Below are 12580 nucleotides of genomic sequence, written 5' to 3'. Positions count from 1 at the left end.
ATAATTTTTTCTTGGAGATAAATAAGAATAAAACAAATGATAAGCTACAAGAAACATGGAATATTAAGCGAAAAATTACAAGAGTATACTTTTACAGTTTATTTTTTCATAGTTTTGGTCGAATAATTTCGAGTATTATTGTTGCTTGTAGATGCTGGGCTGACTATGATGTCGATTTTACAACATTCAAGGTTTCTTTGTTCAACAGAGCAAATTTAATCAACACAAATGTTATTATTGCTGTAATTTCATCTTTTGTTGAAATTTAAGAAATGCATTGAATATACAGTATTTGTTGACAGTCTAATGGAAAACAGTTATATCTCATTGCTAACCTTATGATATACATATATAAATTATATATATATATATATATATATATATATATATATATATATATATATATATATATATATATATATATATATATATATATATATATATATATATACATTTGCAAATGTTTTCCCTTATATAACACTATTGAAAGCAACGCGTATCTATATCCGTATAAACACAGGTTCCTCGCGTCATAAACGTTCGACGTAATTTCTCAGTGACGTCATAAAGGGTTGACGCGCAAACAATGGATCAAATACGTGCAGTTAAGTTTGAAAAATAAAACATTTCACGCGTTAAAGATTATAATCAGGAAAATATAAAATATGAATAAGTCATAAATGTAAATATAAGTAATAATGTATCATTTTTAAACATCTATCGGATATAAATACGGGTTGGTACGAGATCAAATTTACCATAAAGCCCTTCGGGCTTTATGGAATTTGATCTCGTGACCAACCCGTATTTATATCCCGATAGATGTTTAAAAAAGATACATTATTTCTTTTATATATATATATATATATATATATATATATATATATATATATATATATATATATATATATATATATATATATATATATATATATATATATATATATATATAATATAAATCCACACACGTAGTCGTATATCACAAAAAAATCACAACACCGAAATAAACTCTACCGGTTTCATTTTCAATCTTCAGGAGTTTGACAACATATTGCTTAGTTACACATAAATACAAAATCAATATTCTTACTGTGACGTCAAAAATTTACTATTGCGTAAATTCACATTAGCGCTTTTTGACGTCACAGTAAGAATATTGATTTTGTATTTATGTGTAACTAAGCAATATGTTGTCAAACTCCTGAAGATTGAAAATGAAACCGGTAGAGTTTATTTCGGTGTTGTGAATTTTTTTCATATATATATATATATATATATATATATATATATATATATATATATATATATATATATATATATACGTAACGTATTACCACTTTATTGTGATATTCCATAAATCGAGATAAAAAAAATTATGAGAATGACATTCAAATCGCTGATATTGCTTATTTATCATGCAGAGAGAACGTCTATAGGAGAATAACGCTCTTACAAAAAGAGAAAGTGATTTTTCGGGGAAAATGAATATCTTGGTGCTTTAATTGGTGATTTAATGAAACAAAACAGGCATTCTTCTAATTATTTTGCCATAAGCTTGTTGCAACCAAAGTTTCTGCAATGCACGTTGAAATGATTTTTTTCTGTTGCCTTTCACCAAAATATAATTAATTTCATCAGAAAATGACTACTAATTATAAATTAACAAGTACATGTATCAGCATAGCATGTAAAATATCAGCATATCATATCAAAGTGTAAAATTATAATGTGATAATATCATCATATAATGTATCAGCGCATTAAGAAAAAATATATAAAATGATGAAGTTCCTTCGTATACTAGAAAAAATATCTGCATACAATGTCAAAGTTTCATCATATGATGGAGAAGCTTCAACATATAAAGACAAATCACGCAGGTGGGGCAATCCATACTTCGCTACATCATAACTTGTTCCACATTTAAGGATTTTCACCTTGTATTAGGACTAAACAATGCAATAAACTTTAATACCTTAACGAACTGTTATAATCCGACACATCATCATTATGTTGAGTCAGCCAAGCTTGTCTAAGAAAACTATAGTTATCATTTTATGTTTTTTTACCTCATGCAAATTTTAACTCTGAATAGATCTATAAAAGAATTTGGATTATAGCTTCATCTCTGGACAGAAAAGTAATTGTATTGATAATTGTGTGATATTTTCAAGAAATAGTTTTAGATCAATAAGATACATATATTTTTATAACAACTCAGCATTACTCATTAAGGATTATTTTTAATTCTGTTTGTCAAGAGTTTAAAATAACAAAGCTACAAGAATACATCATGGTACAATGCTGAAAAAAAATATTCTGAAGTGAAAAAACCGTTTTCCTTTATTCTTTCAGACATAATGATGAGAGAAGAGATTTCCCAACAATACAACACCTGTAATATGAAAAGACAAAAATTAATTCCTTTTCATACAATTTTATACGGTATAAATGATCATCACTGAACACTTCCATCTGGAAAGCATCTATGAAATATTGAATTCGAGTTTTTCTTGAAAGAAGATAGAAATTAATTTGTAGAAATTTACCTTCCAAATTTTAATTTCCACATCTACATTTCTGATTGATACATCTCCAGTCTGTGGGGCAATCATATATGTGCCTATCGCAGTCGCCTTTGTCCAGACATCCTGTAAAAATAGTGTGATCCCATTAGAGATAACTTTCTTCCAAAGACGATAAATTCATTCAATAAATTTTGATTGAAAAACTACAGAAAATCCTACATGTTTCTTTAAGGTATGGAAAGGATATATTTTCCTGATACCATTGCAAAATTATGCATTTTATTGTATTCATTGTATATAGTTTTTCACAACAGCAACAGGTTGTATATAATCTGTACTGTTTTTGAAGTACTTTTATCAATAATTAATATGTCAGAATAATTTGTTTAAAAAAATTTGTGTGGTGGTATTTTACATTGTGATTTGTCTTGCATCTATCGATGATATTTTAATTTTTATTTTATGCGTGTTGAACTTCTAAGGAATCTTCCCTTGATTTATTAATTGAGAAATGACTCTAATGCAATTGTTGGAGCATGTGCATTGACGAATGCCTTCAAAAGTATATGAGGTGAATTACATTTTATTAGCAAATTGATTACATGTAATTTAAAGTGGAAGAAAAAAAGTGTTTATTGTGGTAGCAAATAATAACATTTATAAACACAACTAAAGATAAGGTCCCTAAAACTAATAATGGTGAAAATATTAGGAAACACATTCAATAATGAAATATAATATATTTGCAAAATTGCTGTAGAAGCGAAATAGATCAGGAGGTTAAATTATTCACTATGACATAATTTTCTCGCAACTTCTTAAGTCAATATGCACTACATCTAGACCAGACTTGAGAAAATTTTATGAGTATGTTGGATTGTTTCTTCCATATTGTGTTTCCTAACATCAAGATCCAAATTTAGACATAATTAGACACCTGTATGGTAAATATAGCAAGTGTATACATAAATCCGCAGTTATTTTGGAATTCTTCAAGTTTACCTGGTTAGACCGACCTACTTTCACAGCAAACAGAGAAGAGCAAAGAGTTTCATTATCCTGAAATTCTTTTGTTGTGGTGGTATCCGAAGACCTTTACGTTTATCATTATTCAGAACGTATACAGAAACTTTCTAAAATAAAACTTTAATCTCCGTCTTCAAAGTAAGTCATACAGGTTCACTATATTACATACAGCAAATCAAATTAATTACTTTGCGCAATATAAAAAAATCGAAAAAGATTACAAAGGAACTGAATGTCCAGTGTCATCGTCGATATCATGTTAGTTTTGATCACTGCAGATCACACAGACACCTTCAATGTCAACTATAGGTGTAAACCCAACATTTTGAATTTTTATTGATAATATTGATACGATATTAGGATTTTAAAGAATAAAATCAAAATAAGAGGGTTTTGTTTTTTTTTTAAAAAAAAAAAAAAAAAAGGATTCACTGAATATGCTCAAAGAATTCACTATATCTCTACCTAACTTTGTCGCAGAATGCTTACGTAGGTCACAGAATGCATATACGCATTACACAAAACTTTTGTTTAGGATAGTTAGCTTACGTTTGTTGTACAGTTCAAAAGCGTATAGCATAAACATAATCCATTAGAAGCTTTACTTAGTTATGTTCTAAAATTTACGTTTTGGTAGAATTTACTTACGTATATCGTAGGGTGGTGGTGAACAGGTACAGATTCCATGAACACATTCTAAGTTTGTTTGGTGGTTACACACTGTGTCTATACAACCGCTGGTAACTGTACAGTCCTCTGACTTCAGAAATCCTGAAACATTAAATTCTGTTTATCTTTCAAGCTAAAAAAAAGCTACTTAAATCTGAATTTCTATTATAGTCTTATATCTATTGAGAAGTTGCAATTAGTTTCGAATACATTACCAACAAAAAGCACGGCAACTGCAAAGACACTTAATTGTAGTTTCGTCATCTTTAATCTTAAAGAAAGGATATCACACCAATGTACATGTACAATATCATACACTTCACATGAAAAATTACACCAAAGTAAAGTTATCTTTGGGATACTTACTGATTGCTACTTACTTACTATCGTTTGTTATGAAGTCTCAAAATGGGAAAATGCGAACGTTGACCACAAAATTAATTGGTATCTAAGCTATGAAACAATTTGGTCATCAAACCTCTTGACTTGTCAAAGAGTCAGGTTGTATTAAACTTGATAAGATACTTTTAATCAGGGTCAAACAGTATTTGAACCTCTACCATTCTTTTGTTCTTTCCCACCGACGTTAGCATGAAGATTTTAAAAGCTGCTCTCATACTTTCCCTTATTGGTAAGTAAAATTTACCTTTATTGAATAGTTTTGTGATTTTTTTTTTCGTATGGATGTCAGCAAAGGCAATTTCAATAGATTCGTTTTAAGCTTGCAATGACATTAAAGGAACAACTGTTTGAAGTCTTTGGCCTTTTCATCAATGAAGGTTAGGAAAGCTGCGAATCTTGGTCAAGTTATACTTAAGACATTAATAAAAATAGTGCTCGGCAGTACATGTAAAGTCAAATGTCTGTCGCCAGCGAACGTGTCATCTGCACTGCAATAGGGGCTGGTACGATAAAGAATTCTCCATTGCAATGTCGTTGGATCATTTAGCTAAAATTGGTACATCACCTTTAAATAGCTGTGAACTTTTAGGCAATATACTTACAATCTTGGATATTCAGTGATTGATCCCTAATCAATTGCTCTTTATAGTTTATGTGCGACATTTTATACACATACGCGTATATGTATATGATATAAACTCAGTAAATGCTTTTCATTAACTTTATACTCATATTTATTAATACTGTTTAGGTCTTGTTGCCGGAGAAGCATGTGTCAGCAAGTACCAATGTATAGATGTAGGGTGTATTCATCACACAACCCTCACTTGCCAGAACAACTTGTGTACATGTACCCCAATTACTGACGTATACAGTGAGTACAAATTAATCCAGATAAATGACGTCTATATCAGAATTACTACCTGTACATATTGTAAGGCCATGGTTGTATTACAATATGTACGGGTATATATCATTCCTTCTGATATCTTAAATAAATATATGTGTGATATCATATCTCAGAAGACTTGTGAATATATATATAAAATTCTTCACTATTTTCTCTTGTTTAGGATGCCTTTCCCCCGGGGACTGCAGACGACACACTGGAGTATGTTATACGGAATGGGAGTGCATTCAGGAACAATGCCGTTGTAAATGAATTTATACCTATGTAAAATATATTTTTTTCGAGAATTTACTTTCGTCATGAAGAAATTTGCTGTATTAAAAATAGTTAAAAATATACATATAATAATTTGTTTATGTTTTTCCTCTGAATCTCCAAAGCATAGTGCAAGCAATGGTCATACTCGTTGATTAAGACGATTAAATGATACAAAGTGAATGAACCATAAAGGTTTATAAGTCTTTTAAGTAGTAATGCAAATAAAAAAAATTAAAATAATTAGGAAAAAGAACAGCTGAGGCACTAATTACTCAGAAAGGGAATTTTAAAACGATATAAATGCATATCTAACTAGATATCCGAAAAGAGACTGAACAAATCTTTGCTGTAGAGAGCCAAGCTATAATTACTCAAAGGCTAACTAAACTTTTTTTGAAAAGAACTATACAGAAAACCCTTTCGGATAACAAGAGAGACCTATTTGACAGAAAAGCAACTAAAAATCTATGACTTTCTGACAACAAACTATAAAAAAGCATGCAGGGGATAAAACAGTGCTTTGCCGACAAACAACTAAAAGGGTTACTGTATATTGATATTCAATTCAGAAAAGAATCGAAATTGCAATATAGAAAAAAAAATCCGTTTTGGACAACATATTTGACTTCTGCAAATTAAATCAAAATAAATTATTTAATCAAAATAAATTATTTTGTGAAACAGAATTCCTACACAACCTCTGTCCATAACCTCTTATCAAGTTCATGTCTTTTGATTAAGCTTATAAAAGGAAGTCGTAATAAAATGTTCAAATGTTAATTCTGCTATCAAAAAATTGTCTATGTCACCAAAAAATTGTCTGACATGGAGTTTAATGATAAAAATCATATTTATAGAAACAAAAATCTTAGCAACTTTGCAATGGTGTCTGATTACAAGGATCTTGCGTAATATATAAACACCCTCATTGGTTTTGTACGTCTTTACATTTTGAACCTCCTCTTGAAAAATTGGTACATATGATTTAAAGGTAAGTTTTTTATTCATGAACGAAAACTTACTGCATAAAAGGAAATTTTTTTATTCATTCATCAACAATTTAACAGTAATATCTCGACTAATTATATCAAGTCTTGGCCTATTCGTTACTTGGGTGATAAGCATCTACTATTGTCTCTCTCCGTCCGTCAACTGAGCATCGTCCTACGTTCCTTTGAAATTTATAAACCAATTTAAGTATTGGTATAAATCACTCTTGATTTTTCATTTCATAATAGCTGAAGTGACTCATTTTGCATCCTAACCTATGCATTGACAAAGTTTTTTTTTAGTCATTATTTCAAATCCAGGTCTATATTTTTGAAGAATTGCCAAATTTGGCAGCTTCCAAGTAATAAACAACAGCACCAAACAGTCAAACATCGACATAGTGCTAGGGTTTTATATATTTCAAAATTTCTCAGTTGTTGGAAACTTTCATTTCGATCATGAAAAATATAGTCTTCCAATTATAGTTTTTCTGTGTTGATTGATTGATTGTATGTTATTTTACGTCCCATTCGAGAATTTTTCACTTATATAGAAACGTAACCGTATGCCGGTAAAGGGCTTCAAATTTAGACCTTTATTCGGCCCTCAGGGCCATTGAGCAGTGAGGGTTCTTTATCGTATCAACGCCTACTGTGACACAGCTCCTCGGCTTTTAAGGTCTCATCCGAAAGACTCATGACTTTCACTTCTAGGGCAGGGCGCTTGGCGAAAGAACAGTCACTACCTTTGTTTACGTCTTAAGTTTGACGCGGCGCGGCGAACGTGAATCGAACCCTGGGTTCCCGAGAGCCCTACCACTAGGCTACTGTGACCGGTTTTTCTGTGTTGAAAAGACTGGACAAATTCCATGTTAGATTTTTAAATAAGTCTTTCCAGTTTTAAATGTTTCTTGATTTAATACAGATGGTGAGGACTGCAGTGATTTTTCTCCTTGCATTATCCCTGTTTGTTGAGGTTTCCTCGTTTGAATGCGATGAGAAAGCGAACATCTGCGAAACCTCTTTGGTGATTACCGAAGAACTGACCATGTTTCATGAGAAGGAAAAGGCCGTATACTCTAGTAATGGTTCTCTTTATAAATATACCACAGACCCTATCCTTCCTGTGCCTGTTAACGTGAGTGAAGTTATCACAGCAGATGGATATGAAAAGCAGATGGCAGTTGTTGTAGCAAATGGCACTTTACCAGGCCCGTCAATCATAGCTTATGAAGATCAGATTCTTGTTGTCCACGTAAAAAATAACCTTATGTCTGAAACAGTATTCATCCATTGGCATGGAATAGAACAGAGAGGTACTCCTAGCATGGATGGAGCTGGTTTTGCGTCGCAGTGTCCTATTGATCCTGGTCAATCCTTTACATATACTTTCAATGTCGGTCAAGGCGGTACTTACTGGTACAGGTCTCAGTCAGGTGTACAAAGGGGAAGAGGGTTGTACGGGGCATTGGTAGTTCGAGAACGCAATCCTCCTTCACATTTGCAGAATGTTTCGGAGGAATTCATTATACAGTTGCAGGATTGGAATCATGACTATGATGCAAATAGAGAGTTCCTCTCTTCTGAGGTAGGGGAACTCAAAATAAGTAAAATTATAACTTTTGACTCTATCTGGAATGCTCATTCTTCTCTGATCAATGGCAAGGGAAGATACCATAACCCTGATACAGGAAATCATAATGAAGCACCATTACAGGTATTCGAAGTAGATGAAGGCGAACTCTACAGATTTCGAGTTATAAATGCAGCTTCTATGTACTCTTATAGAGTTTCTGTGGACAACCACTCCTTGACTATGGTGTCTTCTGATGCTCATTTAATCACACCGGTTGTTGTAGAATCTGTAATAGTTCACCCAGGAGAAAGATTTGACTTTATCCTGAATGCCAAAGCCGATATTGGAAATTATATGATCCGCGGAGTTGCACAAAATGTCATTAACTCGATACCTGCCGAAGCGGTGTTGCACTATGCCGGCGCAGATGAAATGTTTGTCTCTGTATCTTCTATGAGGAATCCATGTACATCGACAGAAAAATGTGCTGTTTTAAATTGCCAAGTCGTGTCTTTTCCCATGGAGCCAGAACTTCAATGTATAACTGTAGATTCTACGACAGCATACATAGGCAATGTAACTTCTCCGGAAGGTTCTATACACGAATACTTCTTGAATTTTGCCGTTGCTGGTCCTATGAAATACTTATTACCCCCTAACTCTGCAAAATCCCATTACAACAATATCAAAAGTTTGTGTTCTAAAGCAGAATGTAAGAACAACAATAAATGCACATGCATCAATATAATTGATATAAACTATAACGACACGATTCTTTTTGTGTTCTTGAACATGGGAAAGCAAAAGCGATGGGATGTTCAAATTCATATGCATGGTCATTCCTTCGAGGTTTTAAAGGTAGGATATGCAAATTATAATGAAACTACCGGGGAGTACATTTCTGAGAATTCCGACATCAACTGTGGAGGAAACACTACTGAAGATGAAAACTGTAATGGTGCTGCATGGAGCAATCCAGACTGGTTAAACGGAAATGATACCGGTTTGAATCTCGTCAATCCTCCTCAGAAAGACACAGTTACACTCCCGTATGGTGGTTACGTCATAGCACGTATCAAGGCTGATAACCCAGGAATGTGGGCAATCGCTTACCAAATGCTACCACTCGTAGCAGACGGAATTGCTGTTCTTCTGAATGAATCCTTCGAAAACCAACCAAAGATTCCAGACAACTTTCCAACATGTGGAGACTTTGGAGGCATTGAGCCAGGTAATTTCAATTTTTTAATAAATTCAAAATCTACCAGTGTTGTTTGATATATATGTATGTTATAATTATACTTGCATGTATTTGATGTAGATCTGCTAATTAGTACTCCAGCACCAACCACAACCACACCCATCCCAACAACTACAGAACCTGCCAGTAAGTACTCAACATGAGTTTAATTCAGCTGATGTTATTTACTGTATTCAATACTAAATTCCGAAAAACAAATCTAATCAAAAAAAGTTAACTTACCTTTTTGTGACTTTCAACTCCTACTAAAATCATGTCATAATACAAGCTTGCCGAATTTTCTGAAGTAGTTGATCAAATTATATAAATCGAAAGCATGTCATATTTTAAACTTGCATGCGTCTGAAAGCAGGGGTCGGTAAAGAAAAGTATTCGAAACTTTACGATAAAGTATCATTTTCCAGACCTGACCCTCAATATGATCCGAAATTTAAAAGCTCAATTACATTGTAACATTTTTATGTTGAAAACATTTCAGAAGATAATAATTTTATCAATTTTCACCCAATTTAAAGTGACTAATTATTAAGAGGTTACCAAAACATCATGGAATGGAATGATTTTTGTTTAAATCCATTCCTTTTAAAGAAATAATAATAAAAAAAAATTAGATGATTTCCTATGAAAAATCACATAATGTAAGATTGTTCCTGATGCCTATCATAAACAAAGATGTATATCTAATAGGAATGTATAAAATGTGTACCTTTTGCAGACAGTTAATGACAATGTCCACTTTCTCGTACATGTATTATATTTAAAACAGACCCTGTTTACCTCTATATTAAAATAGTTCAGATCAGTTATTAAACCCACTTGAGGCGTATTTCTTTTGTTTGAGCGTTCCATTCTTTTTTCGGGAATGGAGATGCAAATCACATGTAGAAAACAGATTTATATTATGTACAATTTCTTCGTATAGGTTACTTTCCAAGAACCTCTCCATTCCTTACAAGAAATGAATCTCAGCTCCATTACTTTTAAGGAATAGAGGGGCATTTCGACATTAACTTATACATAATCATTTCTGTTTCACAAAGAGGCATCCAACGTTCTCGATAATTTTAATACAGGTAGATAGGGAATAAGGTCAATTTTTCTTATTTTTGTTCTTCTCTTTCTCTAGGATGTGTAACACCCGGAGACTGTCGACGACATACAAACTTGTGTTTTACTGAATGGCAGTGTATAAACAGATTATGCCATTGTAAAGAAATACATACCACTCCGTTTCATTCATCTTAATCTGTTTTCCAGAAAGCTTTTCTGTGGGAGAAATATAATGCAATGCTAAACTTTTGCATTAATTTGTTAAATTATGCATGACATCGAAAAACCTTTGCCAAGCTTACCATTGAGCATTTCAATTTTTAAAAAACTTTTTTGTCGAAGGCTTTTTTTGCCAACCCACTTGTTAATTCAATGTGCATCAATAAGATACTAATTCGATATAGATGTCAGGATATCCTTTTGCTTAATATATTTTCTTTTTCTGCCTAGAAAATCATTTAACGCTTACATTCACGTTTGCATTTACACGTAATCAACACAGCAAATACACTGTAGTATATAGATTTTTATTCCATTGTTTACTTCACTTGTTACAGGAGTGTTTTGATTTTACTTATGTTTTACATTCTAGAAAAATCTATTTTCGATCACAAACACAATATTGCTTACGTACAGTTGTAGTACTGTGACTCGGGCAATATTATAACTGGTATTCTCTACTTGACCAAAAGATCCGAGTTAATCTCGTACAGTCTTCTTGGAGTATTTCATATTATTTTAGCTAGAATAACAATTCAATGTATGTGTTGCTTTTGCATATTTTTTTTCAATTTCCAATAGAAATGAGCTCCATAGGATTTTTGTACATTACTAGCTTTTATAGTCAGAAAATTTGTATTTGTTTTCTAGTGATATAGTATGGTAAAGCAAGTGGAACTATTTGATTATATGAGAAATAAAAAAAAAGTCTCATGTAATTGCTTGTGTTTTCTTACATTATGAATTCAGCAGGTAGAGCTTTACTTCTTATTTTAAAAGCAGTTAGCACTTAAGATATGCTCGAGATCCAAAAATATAATTTGATTTTGATAAAAATGTACATGAGGCATGCAAGGAATATTCATTTTTAAAAAACATTAATGCAAGTTTATTGTAATTAATTTGAAATATTCTTTTGAAGTAAAGTATTCTTCGTCTAGATTAAAAAAGATAATTCAAAGATTTTTCAATGCTCTACAAGTAATGCCTTCCTTTGCAATTGATCAGGCTTTAGAAAGTCTTTATCTCCTTTATTTTGCAATGCTAAACAGATAAGTGATTTCTAATATAATTCCACGTGAGTGGAATACTGGTCGGTCTACCTCAGTTAATCCCTAGCTAAAACCAATTCATTAACAAGCATTCTGAGAGTATTGCATTAGCAATACTAGTCCTCTACCAGCGAGTGTAATCTGGTTCCCGCTAAAAATTGAAAATGCCATAATTCTGTCAAAAATCAATGAAGCAGAACGAAATGCAAACTTGATCTATAACTCATCAAGGTAAAGTCACATACAAAAAATCAGCTCAAATTCTGCAAGCGTTTAGAAAAAAAATTACGGTAAACCCTGAAAAATTGAAAAGGTCGTAATTCCGTCAAGAATTATTGAAGCGAAACTAAATGCAAACTTCATCTGTAATCAAAAACTTAACGATTCTGTTTTGATCTTAAAAAAAAAAAAGACGAAAAGAAAAATTATATTGTTTACCTGTCAGCACATCTATTTTTTTTTTAATCAAAATCTACAGACAATGAGAAGTTAACATTTACTAACTACAACAATTAGCTGCATTTTAGATTTTCATTGGTTATTACAGTGGCCCTTATATATTTCACTCTTAATTCATTTTATATTATCGCAAATACAATTTATCACGGAGTCAAATGCTGACTGACTTTTTCATACTAAT

The 12580-nt window shown here is 31.9% G+C and overlaps 2 protein-coding genes across 2 annotated transcripts; both read left to right on the top strand.

Annotated features, from left to right (window-relative positions):
- The first annotated feature begins 4722 nt into the window (after positions 1-4722).
- Positions 4723-5805, top strand: LOC133192696 (serine protease inhibitor Cvsi-2-like). The gene is made up of 3 exons (XM_061328692.1): positions 4723-4854; positions 5377-5499; positions 5699-5805. Exons 1-3 carry the CDS (start codon positions 4815-4817, stop codon positions 5785-5787), a joined length of 252 nt encoding a protein of 83 aa, XP_061184676.1. The 5' UTR covers positions 4723-4814; the 3' UTR covers positions 5788-5805.
- A 1903-nt stretch (positions 5806-7708) lies between these two features.
- Positions 7709-10884, top strand: LOC133192695 (uncharacterized). The gene is made up of 3 exons (XM_061328691.1): positions 7709-9589; positions 9680-9745; positions 10746-10884. Exons 1-3 carry the CDS (start codon positions 7831-7833, stop codon positions 10862-10864), a joined length of 1944 nt encoding a protein of 647 aa, XP_061184675.1. The 5' UTR covers positions 7709-7830; the 3' UTR covers positions 10865-10884.
- The last annotated feature ends 1696 nt before the right edge of the window (positions 10885-12580 follow it).

Source organism: Saccostrea echinata, unplaced genomic scaffold, assembly GCF_033153115.1.
Source record: "Saccostrea echinata isolate AGI-Se365-2 ecotype Australia unplaced genomic scaffold, CSIRO_AGI_Sech_v1 ptg000025l, whole genome shotgun sequence".
NCBI classification, from domain to species: domain Eukaryota; kingdom Metazoa; phylum Mollusca; class Bivalvia; order Ostreida; family Ostreidae; genus Saccostrea; species Saccostrea echinata.
The sequence above is the reverse complement of the archived record's forward strand: the minus strand, read 5'-3'. Positions and strand labels throughout refer to the sequence as shown.

Bases quoted from the DNA above. Each gene is read 5' to 3' on its own strand.
- LOC133192696 (XM_061328692.1), top strand. From the start codon at position 4,815: ATGAAGATTTTAAAAGCTGCTCTCATACTTTCCCTTATTG. The intron at 4,855-5,376 runs GTAAGTAAAATT...AATACTGTTTAG, and splicing joins TCTCATACTTTCCCTTATTG to GTCTTGTTGCCGGAGAAGCA. The intron at 5,500-5,698 runs GTGAGTACAAAT...TCTCTTGTTTAG, and splicing joins CCCAATTACTGACGTATACA to GATGCCTTTCCCCCGGGGAC.
- LOC133192695 (XM_061328691.1), top strand. From the start codon at position 7,831: ATGTTTCATGAGAAGGAAAAGGCCGTATACTCTAGTAATGGTTCTCTT. The intron at 9,590-9,679 runs GTAATTTCAATT...TATTTGATGTAG, and splicing joins CTTTGGAGGCATTGAGCCAG to ATCTGCTAATTAGTACTCCA. The intron at 9,746-10,745 runs GTAAGTACTCAA...CTCTTTCTCTAG, and splicing joins AACAACTACAGAACCTGCCA to GATGTGTAACACCCGGAGAC.